Below are 13038 nucleotides of genomic sequence, written 5' to 3' on the forward strand. Positions count from 1 at the left end.
TGTGTGTGTGTATATATATATTATATATATATCTATATATATATATATTATATATATATATATGTATGTATATATGGTTGAAATAGTTTTACTGTCAAATAAATGCAAAGAGTACGCGACACGTGTTTCGCCCTCATTCTGGGCTCATCAGGCGTACACACTCCACTGCACTCCCTCTCGGGAATCGAACCTCGGACGTCAGCGCCAGAGGCGATGCCTCTAACGTTGCTCCACGGCTTGTGGTTCGTTTATTAGACAGCATGTAGATCGGGGTAATTACATTCACGGGATTCGTCGTCTGTGTCACAATCTGATTGTATGGGTGGTTACCTACCAGGTAACGTTTGTGGTTGGCCAGCAATCTGCTAACATCCGCCACGGTGCCCTCAGTTTGTGAGGAGCAGATCATAGAATGGTTGAAATAGTTTACTGTCAAATAAATGCAAAGAGTACGCGACACATGTTTCGCCCTCATTCTGGGCTCATCAGGCGTACACACTCCACTGCACTCCCTCTCGGGAATCAAACCTCGGACGTCAGCGCCAGAGGCGATGCCTCTAACGTTGCGCCACGGCGTGTGGTTCGTTTATTTGACAGCATGTAGATCGGGGTAATTACATTCACGGCATTCGTAGTCTGTGTCACAATCTGATTGTATGGGTGGTTACCTACCAGGTAACGCTTGTGTTGGCCAGCAATCTGCTAACATCCGCCACGGTGCCCTCCAGATTGCTGGCCAACCACAAGCGTTACCTGGTAGGTAACCACCCATACAATCAGATTGTGACACAGACTACGAATGCCGTGAATGTAATTACCCCGATCTACATGCTATCAAATAAACGAACCACACGCCATCTTCTGTGCAATCTTGTAACCCAAGCGTGACAAGTTGTACCAGGAGTGGTTGCACAGATGGATGCTTTAGCACAAGCGGAAGCCGAATACCTTTTCCAAGTCGCCCAGAATGTTCCTATCCCATATGATTCAGAAGATAATTTGCATTCCGAACGTCCTACGTCTAGTCTCCGGCCTCCGTCTGTCAGACGAAGAGACAGCCAACAATATATTCAGCCTCGTGGAGCCTCTCCAATCCCTCAACAGTATGTTCCGCCTCCACCAGCACCTGCGCAAGTTACTAGACGTGTGCTCCCTCCTCTTCCGGACAATGCTAAGAATGTCCTGTCGAAGATGGGCCCATCTGATGACCCAGAGCTATTTCTTTTGGCTTTTGAACAAGTGGCGACTGTGTTAGGATGGGACAAACGTCATTAGGCTGTTATCGTCACCCAGTTTTTGTCTGGTGATGCACTACTTTCATTACGAAATATACCTACCGACAAATTTGGCGATTATGATTTTTTGAAAGATCAGCTTGTCTTGAAGAAAGCCACGACGTTTTTGTCAAAAGGTTTTGCACTTTACAACTGGAGGTTGGATATGGACAGATCTGTTCATGCTCAGATACAAGATTTGATTCTTAAAGTGCAATGCTGGTTTGAGGGAGATAAAGTTGAGCGCATCGTTGAAAAAGTTGTTATGAACGTACTGCTGTTTGGAATACCTGCACCCATCCGAGATGAATTTCTTCGTCACAATCTTGAATCTCTAGATATTATTTCACAACGTCTAGAAGGCTCCCAGACCGCTTTCAAAACAAGCGGTAGCTTCGGTACTCAGTATCCTGTGTTAAAACCTATAAGGGAACGCCCAGAGCATCCTCGTCAACTTGATCGTGTACCTCGTCATCCTTCAACAACTGATCTTCAGATGTCGTCGGCTAGACCACCAGGAAATGCAGTTGCTGCTACCACAAATGAGATGCCTGCTACCGGAGACAGAGGTTGTGGTCGTGGACGTCGTTGATTCGGTGCCGGCGAGCGAAGATGTTTCCGGTGTGACCAGCCTGGTCATTTAGTGAGAGATTGTCGTCTGTCTCCAGCCCGTTCAATGGAAATTGGCGTGGCAGAGGTTTGTTGCTCGAATATCCCGGATCCGTCGAAAAACAAAGATGGCTTATTTTTCACTATAAAGTTCGGGGGGCCGACAGGTGACGGCGTTTTTGGACTCAGGCAGTGACCTTTGTGTTGTCAGACGCGACTGTCTTGACGACAGTTACCATAGTAATACCGAGACTGTTAACATACGCTGTGTACATGGAGATGTTAAGAACTATGAGACATTATTTCTTCCTGTAACTTATAAGAGTCGTCACTTTAAAGTGTGGTCTGCTATTTCTGATTCATCCCCTTGGCCTTTGCTGATAGGCAGAAGGAATGCTCTTTTTCCTATATTGATGGCTGAACGACAGTCACTAATCGACTCACCTGTTAAACCCATTCGGGGGGAGGGAGACAGGAAACTGGTGGCAGTAGGGAACAATTTAGGTCCCAATTTAGATATTGAACCAGATCTCTCTAGTGAGTCGGAGGAAAACTCCCTGGAGAATTTCTCAAATTGTCAAGACCAAGACCCTTGCACGTCCTCTCAAATTGTAAATGTCTCAGAACCCAAACCGAGTTCTAGCGAGCAGCAGGATTTTGTGAGCTTGCAACGTGCTGATAGCTCGTTGGAATATGCATTTAATCAGGCTTACACTGCCAGTGATTCCTATTACCAAGACCGATATAACGGGAGCCTAAAAACACCACACTTTCTGGTGAAAGATGGTTGTATTTTCAGAGTGATTTCGGACCATCTATTGGAAGACTTTATTGAGCAATTAGTAGTACCTGAAGCACATAGGGAAATTCTTTTACAGCTGGCTCACTCTCATATCTTGGGAGGACACCTGGGGTCTGATAAAACAAGAGAGCGATTATCGAAACGATTTTATTGGCTAAATATGGGAAAAGATGTTGAACGGTTCTGCACTTCATGCCCTGACTGACAAATCATCTCTGCTCATAAGCCTCCTAGGGCTCCCCTTTGCCCTATGCCTATTTTGGATGTCCCCTTTCAGAGGGTGGGTTTAGATATTGTAGGACCTTTGCCGAAAACTAAAAATGGTTTCCAGTATTTGCTGGTCTTAGTTGATTATGCATCGCGATATCCAGAAGTAACTGCTTTGAAAAAGGCAAACTCATCGTCTGTAGCCAAGGCTCTCTCTGTGATGTTTACCCGTATTGGCATTCCTAAAGAAATTTTAACTGATCAAGGCACACCTTTCACTTCTCGTGTGATGAAACAATTATGTAAACGGTTCGCTATTAAGAAATTGTGCACCACCGTTTACCATCCACAAACTAATGGCTTGACTGAACGGTTTAACAAAACCTTAAAACAGATAATCAGAAGAGTTGCTCATAATGATCCCACAACTTGGGACACTGTCCTGCCTTTTGTTTTGTTCGCTGTTCGAGAATCGCAGCAGGCATCCACTGGTTTGAGTCCTTTCGAGCTGTTGTTTGGCAGGCACCCAAGAGGCATCCTAGATGTTGTTCGAGAGGAATGGATAGGTCATGAAACAATCTCTCTTGGGGAGGGTTTTGCAGAGCGAATAGTTTCCTTACAAGAAAGAATTTCCAGACTTTCTTCTATTGCTGTAGAGCATCAACAACGAGAACAGGAAACACAAAAACGTCTATACGATAGACGCAGTCAGCTTCGTGAATTCAAACCAGGCGATCGTGTTTTAGTATTAATACCGTCAGACCCACATAAATTCCTAGCTAAATGGCAAGGCCCAGCAGTTATCGAAGAGCGTATGGGACCAGTAAATTACAAGGTTAGAATTCCTGGTCGACAAAAACCATTTCAAATTTTGCACATTAATCTCTTAAAGAAATGGCACGACAGACAACAGGTTCACAATACCTTGACTGCTGTTTCTCAGACTGATGTTGTCATTGGCAACGATTTGACTGACCCACAAAAGACAGAATTATTAAACTTAATAGAACAGAACACTGATGTTTTTTCGGACTTACCAGGCGTCACTAATTTAGCACAACATAAAATCACAACTGAAGCCGGTGTTCGGGTGCAGATGCGTCCATTTCGAATTCCAGAAGCACGAAGGAATATTGTGCGCGAAGAAGTCAAGAAGGTGCTGGAACTAGGTGTGATTCGTGAAAGCAAAAGTGACTGGTGCTCTCCAGTCGTGTTAGTCCCCAAGCCGGACGGTTTGGTTCGTTTTTGTATTGATTTTAGGCGCTTGAATAAGGTGTCTAAATTCGATGCTTACCCAATGCCCCGGGTGGACGAACTCTTGGAAAAACTGGGTCAGGCGACCTATATTTCCACACTAGACCTCACAAAAGGTTATTGGCAGGTGCCTCTTGAGGCTAATAGTTGTGAGAAAGCAGCATTTACGACTCCTGATGGACTTTATGAATTTACAAGACTCCCGTTTGGTCTTCATGGAGCCCCTTTAACTTTTCAGCGAATGATGGATCAAACACTACGCCCACATTCTGAATATTCTGGGACGTATCTTGATGATGTGGTTATTTTCAGCAATGATTGGCATTCACATTTACAACGCCTACAAGCTGTACTTGATAACCTGAAACAAGCTGGATTAACTGCTAACCCTAAGAAATGTAAACTAGGTATGTCTGAGACTCATTATCTAGGTTACTCGATGGGCAGGGGTTTACTTCGTCCACAACTAAGGAAAATAGAGGAGGTGCTTGCTTACCCACATCCTAAAATGCAAAAACAGGTGCGCGCTTTCCTGGGACTAGCTGGTTACTACAGAAGATTCATCCCTGACTTTGCAAATAGAGCTGCTCCTCTTTCAGAGCTTACTAAAGGAAGAAAAAACCGACCTATTATATGGACAGAACTTTGCGAACGTTCCTTTTCAGATTTAAAAAAAGCCTTGTCATCTTATCCAGTGCTACGAAATCCTGATTTCTCTAAAGATTTTATTCTACAAACAGACGCTAGTGCATTCGGAGTAGGAGCGGTCCTTTCCCAGGTATTTGAGGGTGAAGAACACCCTATCACGTACTTGAGTAGGAAATTACTCCCAAGAGAGCGCAATTATTCAACTATTGAGAAAGAATGTTTAGCAATTAAATGGGCTATAGAAGCACTACGCTATTACTTATGGGGACGGAAGTTCACATTAGTAACTGATCATGCTCCACTTCAATGGTTATACCGTCAAAAAGATACAAACTCCTGTCTTATGAGATGGTTTTTAGGATTACAACCTTACAGTTTTGAAGTCAGACACCGACCTGGGTCTGAACACATAAATGCTGACGTGCTGTCACGTCTCTTTGAACCTGGTCTGGAGAATCGCTTGATTCAGGGAAACGTGAATAAAGCTGAGGGAGGGGGTGTGAGCTGCGAAGCTAATCCTACCCCCAAAAAGATACAGATGCCCCTGGAAAAAGCCCTAGGAAACCCCTAGGAAACTTAAACAGACTACCTTCACATTTCTCCTTTTCCTTCTGGCCGGCTCTGTTGCGTAATCTGCCTCCTGCGCGCTACTCCGCCTTGTCAAAAAGCCTGTGCCGACTTCTCTCTGTGGTTATAAATTGATTTTCTGCTTCTCTCTCTCTCTCTGACTTCTGGTGCTCCTGGCATGTATTCCTCCGAAGAAGAAGAAATCCTTGGTTGCTTTTAAATGACAAGCGGAGGTGTAAACTCTTTCAAGGAGCATGTTTGAAACAGTTTTAAAAGATAAATGTTTGTTTGCAGTGTTTGAATAAAAATTCGAGTTTCTTCAACTTCCTCTGGTCTTCTGTGCAATCTTGTAACCCAAGCGTGACAATATGTATATATGTGTGTAGATGTGTATATATATATGTGTATATATATATATATATATATATATATATATATATATATATATATATATATATATGCAGCTGGAGATCGACAAATGGAGAAACAATGAATCACGTATCATAAAGTAGTTTTTATTCCTGAGCTTTCAACCCCTATCAGGGTTCTTCATCAGAGGATAATGCTTAGACTTACAAGAATCAAAGGCAATATATAGCAACAAATAAAGTGGGGGGGGGGGGGGGGGGGGGGGGGGGGGGGGGTTGGAGGTGACTAAGTCCGTATGATCAAGGGGGGTGGGGTTTGTATAGTTTATTTATTATGTACATTTTTTCTTAAGTTAGCATATGCTGGATTTATGTCCAAGTGTCTGTTGATGGCGTTTTCATCTGATAGCCAAGACTCGGCCAACTCTCTGGCACTTTTTGTACTGGCCTTAAATTTTATGCAAATATATGTATGTATGTATATGTGTATATATATATATATGTATATATATATATATATATATATATATATATATATGTATGTGTGTGTGCAGGTGACCTAAAGTTATTTTTTAGGCTAGTAGGTGGTAATAGCATAGCTTTCAACATAATATACAAACTGCAAAAAGTTATTCTTCTAAAACATATACATGTTCCATTGATTTCACTTCTTTTTTTAAAGTGTTGTATATTTAAAAATATCAAGCAGAAGTATAAAGTCCTTGTTGTTAAATATTCTTATATTTCTTTCAGAGATGCAAAGTTGAAGAAGTCTGTGACTTACAATTACGCGTGTATGCTTATTTTGTTGGTGGTTCAGTCCTCCAATGATGTACAAATGCTGGAGCAGTTTGCCTCCTCATTGTTGAAGGTGTGTAAGGCTGATGAAAATAACCCCAAACTTCAAGGTATATATATATATATTTTTTTTTTTTTTTTTGTGTGTCTGTTTGTTTTTAAATATCTTTTCTAATTGACTGTGTGAAATGCATGACATTTGAAGAAGGTGACATGTTTTTGTTTTTCAGTTGCTGAAAGCCTGCAAGGTGATTTGCAAGTATTATTAATAATGATAATTCCATTGGTGTGAATTTGGTAGATTGTGGTATCAGTGTAATAAGGTTGTGAATATTGTATGAAAGGTGGCCAAAATCAGGGTTTTGTTCATATGTGCCAGGGTTTGCACCCATTACTGTCAGGATAAGCTCTAGTCTTACAAAACACCAAATATGGATTGAGAAGGTTGGGGTATGTTTGTATGTACTGCATGTATGGATCTATGTTGACGGGGAAAAAAAAGCTATAGACAAATGCTTTGCTTAACCATTCACTTCAGGCAGCATTCTCATCAGATACGATAACTGAACTTCTGTTTGTCCCTAAAAGACATTTGTTTTGTGCATGTGCATATTTTATTTATTTAAAAATATGTTTAGGATTCGTCAACTTACTATATGCTGGAATCCTTTGTTTTAGCCTATTTAAATTTTCCCCTTGCACAGAAGTATACGAATGTATCAAAGTTTATTTTATATTATAATACTAGCTGTCCCCTGCAGCTCTGCCCAACTAGTAGTGAAACAGGATGTGCCGATATGGGCTCTACTCCATGCTCCCATTTAGGCTTCTGGAGAGCTCTTGAACCCGACATAGTCAGTAATGTCACTGATGAGCTAGACAGTGAAGACATCAACAATGAAGTGCAAAGTGCTTTTATTAAAAACAAAACCAAAACAGTGTCCAAATAAATAAGTGCAGTGTCTCAAATAGTTCTTAAGTAAATAATCAGTTAAAACAAGTGAACTATGGAGGTTAAAAGCTAATAAGTACATCCTTTTAAAACGAGGTTAAAACGATAATAGCTGGAAGCTGTCTTGTCTGAAAACTCCGGTGCTTTCTTCTTTCTACTGTCAGCTACACTACTTCTCCCATACGGGCCCTGCAAAACAGGAATTGCCCTACCAGTAAATGCAGCTCCCTCCTATTCTGGTCCGGTAGCCTTCTGATCCCTGGCTACGTAAGGCTCCAGCCAGACCAAGACTTGGGTTCCCTCCCCAGCAGCCACGGCGCTCACGCTGGGGCTCAACACGCCCAAAGCCTCCTCAACTACCGCTCCCTTCAATGGCAAGTCATCTCCTCTGCCGGTCACTCCAGATCCTTAAAACTACTCAACTGGAGCGACTGCTTCAATCCGCTCCCCGAGAGTTGGCCAAACACTCTCCCGGGGCTGTCCTACCAGCTGCATTCAACCTTCAACGAGCATGCTTTCTCTCACTCGCTCACGCACCGGCTTTCTCCTTCCTGCCGCCTTCTTCTTCCTTAACCTCCGATCCCGTTCTTTCCAGGAATCACTCCGGCCACACTACCACACCCCCTTTTTAATCCGTGAGTGCGGCGGTTATCTATTTAAAAAACTGGCCTTTTTGATCTCAGCTGTGGATCCACTATATCACACAGGACAAACTTTAAAAATCATTAAAAAAAAAATGTAATTCTGGGCAAGCGGAAGGTAGGTACGCTCCAACGTCAAACGTTGACACCGTATCTGATCGTGTTCAGCTCTGGCGGGACAGCGTCCCCCGTTTAGGGAGAAAAACATGTGGCCGTGATATCTCTGCCAATCACCAGGGCCCCACCCGCTTCCCCCTCCCCTCAGCCCACAGCCTCTCTGTCGGATTTACGTGAATATATTGGTTCTGCAAGTGAACTATGATGCTTAGCGCAATAACAGAAGTTGGAAAATCAACCGGAATGTTCAAGCAAGTTATAGGAAAAAACCTGATCTAAATCCGTTAAGTAGTTCTCATGTGAAAAGCAGATAAACATACAGACAGACCTTTGGATTTTATTTATATATATATAGTACTGTGCAAAAATTTTAGGCAGGTGTGAAAAAATGCTGTAAACAAAGAATGCTTTCAAAAAATTTATTTTCATCAATCAACAAAATGCAGTGAATGAACAAAAGAGAAATCAAATCAATATTTGGTGTGACCACCCTTTTCCTTCAAAACAGCATCAGTTCTAGGTACACTTGCACACAGTTTTTGAAGGAACTCGGCTGGTAGGTTGTTCCAAACATCTTGGGAGAACTAACCACAGATCTTCTGTGGATGTAGACTTCCTCACATCCTTCTGTCTCTTCATGTAATCCCAGACACACTCGATGATGTTGAGATCAGGGCTCTGTGGGGGCCATACCATCACTTCCAGGACTTCTTGTTCTTCTTTACGCTGAAGATAGTTCTTACTGACTTTGGCTGTATGTTTGGGGTCGTTGTCTTGCTGCAGAATAAATTTGGGGCCAATCATACGTCTCCCTGATGGTATTGCATGATGGATAAGTATCTGCCTGTATTTCTCAGCATTGAGATCACCATTAATCCTGACCAAATCTCCAACTCCATTTGCAGAAATGCAGCCCCAAACGTTCAAGGAACCTCCACCATGCTTCACTGTTCCCTGCAGACACTCATTATTGTACTGCTCTCCAGCCCTTCGATGAACATACTGCCTTCTGCTGCAGCTAATATTTCAGATTTTGACTCCTCAGTCCAGAGCACCTGCTGCCATTTTTCTGCACCCCAGTTCCTATGTTTTCGTGCATACTTGAGTCGCTTGGCCTTGTTTCCACGTTGGAGGTATGGCTTTTTGGCTGCAACTCTTCCATGAAGACCACTTCTGGCAAGACTTCTCCGGACAGTAGATGGGTGTACCTGGGTCCCACTGGTTTCTGCCAGTTCTGAGCTGATGGCACGGCTGGACATCTTCTGATTTTGAAGGGTAATAAGCTTGATGTGTCTTTCATCTGCTGCACTAAGTTTCCTTGGCCGACCACTGCGTCTACGATCCTCAACGTTGCCCATTTCTTTGTGCTTCTTCAAAAGAGCTTGAACAGCACATCTTGAAACACCAGTCTGCTTTGAAATCTTTGTCTGGGAGAGACCTTGCTGATGCAGTATAACTACCTTGTGTCTTGTTGATGTGCCCAATCTTGCCATGACATGAAACTGTCTTCCACAACCTCACCTTGGTAGCAGAGTTTGGCTGTTCCTCACCCAGTTTTAAGCCTCCTACACAGCTGTTTCTGTTTCAGTCAATGACTGTGTTTCAACCTACGTGTGACATTGATGATCATTAGCACCTGTTTGGTATAATTGGTTGATCACACACCTGACTATAATCCTACAAAATCCCTGACTTTGTGCAAGTGTACCTATAAGAATTGATGCTGGTTTGAAGGCAAAAGGTAGTAACACGAAATATTGATTTGATTTACATTTTTCTTTTGTTCGGTCACTTTGCATTTTGTAACTTGATAACAATAAACAATCATTATTTATATTTCTGAAAGCATTCTTTGTTTACAGCATATTTTCACACCTTCCTAAAACTTTTGCACAGTACTGTGTGTGTGTGTGTGTGTGTGTGTGTATATATATATATATATATATATATATATATATATATATATATATATATATATATATATATATATAAATATAGATAGATATATATATACAGTGGTGTGAAAAACTATTTGCCCCCTTCCTGATTTCTTATTCTTTTGCATGTTTGTCACACAAAATGTTTCTGATCATCAAACACATTTAACCATTAGTCAAATATAACACAAGTAAACACAAAATGCAGTTTGTAAATGGTGGTTTTTATTATTTAGGGAGAAAAAAAAATCCAAACCTACATGGCCCTGTGTGAAAAAGTAATTGCCCCCTGAACCTAATAACTGGTTGGGCCACCCTTAGCAGCAATAACTGCAATCAAGCGTTTGCGATAACTTGCAATGAGTCTTTTACAGCGCTCTGGAGGAATTTTGGCCCACTCATCTTTGCAAAATTGTTGTAATTCAGCTTTATTTGAGGGTTTTCTAGCATGAACTGCCTTTTTAAGGTCATGCCATAGCATCTCAATTGGATTCAGGTCAGGACTTTGACTAGGCCACTCCAAAGTCTTCATTTTGTTTTTCTTCAGCCATTCAGAGGTGGATTTGCTGGTGTGTTTTGGGTCGTTGTCCTGTTGCAGCACCCAAGATCGCTTCAGCTTGAGTTGACGAACAGATGGCCGGACATTCTCCTTCAGGATTTTTTGGTAGACAGTAGAATTCATGGTTCCATCTATCACAGCAAGCCTTCCAGGTCCTGAAGCAGCAAAACAACCCCAGACCATCACACTACCACCACCATATTTTACTGTTGGTATGATGTTCTTTTTCTGAAATGCTGTGTTCCTTTTACGCCAGATGTAACGGGACATTTGCCTTCCAAAAAGTTCAACTTTTGACTCATCAGTCCACAAGGTATTTTCCCAAAAGTCTTGGCAATCATTGAGATGTTTCTTAGCAAAATTGAGACGAGCCCTAATGTTCTTTTTGCTTAACAGTGGTTTGCATCTTGGAAATCTGCCATGCAGGCCGTTTTTGCCCAGTCTCTTTCTTATGGTGGAGTCGTGAACACTGACCTTAATTGAGGCAAGTGAGGCCTGCAGTTCTTTAGACGTTGTCCTGGGGTCTTTTGTGACCTCTCGGATGAGTCGTCTCTGGGCTCTTGGGGTAATTTTGGTCGGCCGGCCACTCCTGGGAAGGTTCACCACTGTTCCATGTTTTTGCCATTTGTGGATAATGGCTCTCACTGTGGTTCGCTGGAGTCCCAAAGCTTTAGAAATGGCTTTATAACCTTTACCAGACTGATAGATCTCAATTACTTCTGTTCTCATTTGTTCCTGAATTTCTTTGGATCTTGGCATGATGTCTAGCTTTTGAGGTGCTTTTGGTCTACTTCTCTGTGTCAGGCAGCTCCTATTTAAGTGATTTCTTGATTGAAACAGGTGTGGCAGTAATCAGGCCTGGGGGTGGCTACGGAAATTGAACTCAGGTGTGATACACCACAGTTAGGTTATTTTTTAACAAGGGGGCAATTACTTTTTCACACAGGCCATGTAGGTTTGGATTTTTTTTCTCCCTAAATAATAAAAACCATCATTTAAAAACTGCATTTTGTGTTTACTTGTGTTATATTTGACTAATGGTTAAATGTGTTTGATGATCAGAAACATTTTGTGTGACAAACATGCAAAAGAATAAGAAATCAGGAAGGGGGCAAATAGTTTTTCACACCACTGTATATATATAAATATAGATATATATATATATATATATATATATATAAATATAGATAGATATAGATATACAGTGGAACCTCAGTTTGCGAGTAACTTGGTTTATGAGTGTTTTGCAAGACGAGCAAAAATTTTTAATAAATTTTGACTTGATAAATGAGCGAGGTCTTGCAGTACAAGTAGTATGTATACTCTTTGTCTGCTGAGCATCATGTAATCACAACTGAGCTGATGGTTCTTCTCTCTCTCGCTGTGGGATTGTGGGCAATCGTCTCCTATTCTCCGTCTGAGTCGGCGTGCCTCACTCATAGTAAACATCCATACGAGCGTATACTGTTTACTACAGCATTAGCATTGTGACTGTGCGTGCGCGCGCACTTGTGTGTGTGTATGTGTGTGTGCTCGTGTGTGTGCACGCGCACGCTCGTGTGTGCGCACGTGTGTGCTGTGACATGTGAGTCCCCATCTTGCACACTAAAACACAAAGCTGAGTCTCAGTATTTTAGCAACACCAGCTTTATTCAGCTTAAAACAGTCACAGCAGTCAGGCAGGGCCCTGCGCATTTATAATGTTCCTTGTTCCTTGTATCACCCATCGATGGCAGGCGCTTATAGCATGTCTGCAATCTTTTCGGATTCGCTTTTACGGCGAACTGCTACAGCGCTGGGAGACTGCGTTTGCTTTGGGACGCTCTTCCGCGTGTTATCCCGTTGGGTGGAATCCCACAAGAGTTTAGAAACTCACTCACACCAGCCATGACTCTTTTCAAAGGTAAAGTGCAGGTTAATTTGTTTTATGTATTTTACTTTATATTTTGTATTAATCATTTTTATATGAATAGTTTTGGGTTGTGGAACAAATCATCTGAGTTTCCATTATTTCTTATGGGGAAATTCACTTTGATATACGAGTGCTTTGGACTATGAGCACGTTTCCGGAACAAATTATGCTCGCAAACCGAGGTTCCACTGTATGTATATGTATATGCGTGTGTGTGTGTAATATATATATATATATATATATATATATATATATATATATATATATATATATATATATATATATATATATAATATAGATATATATAATATAGATATATATATATATATATAGATATAGATAGATAGATATATGTATATTGTAGATAAATATGGCTGGGCGGTAAAGATAATT

General features: G+C 41.6%; 1 protein-coding gene across 2 annotated transcripts in view; it reads left to right on the forward strand.

Moving 5' to 3' along the window:
* Window positions 1-13038, forward strand: part of virma (vir like m6A methyltransferase associated) — a 217896-nt gene that overhangs the window by 157841 nt on the left and 47017 nt on the right. For both annotated transcript variants that reach the window (XM_051935489.1, XM_051935490.1), the window contains exon 10: window positions 6483-6637. In XM_051935489.1, coding sequence (XP_051791449.1) covers window positions 6483-6637 — 155 coding nt within the window. The remainder of the gene's footprint in view (window positions 1-6482; window positions 6638-13038) is intronic.

The sequence above is a fragment of the Erpetoichthys calabaricus genome, chromosome 13 (assembly GCF_900747795.2).
Source record: "Erpetoichthys calabaricus chromosome 13, fErpCal1.3, whole genome shotgun sequence".
NCBI classification, from domain to species: Eukaryota; Metazoa; Chordata; class Cladistia; order Polypteriformes; family Polypteridae; genus Erpetoichthys; species Erpetoichthys calabaricus.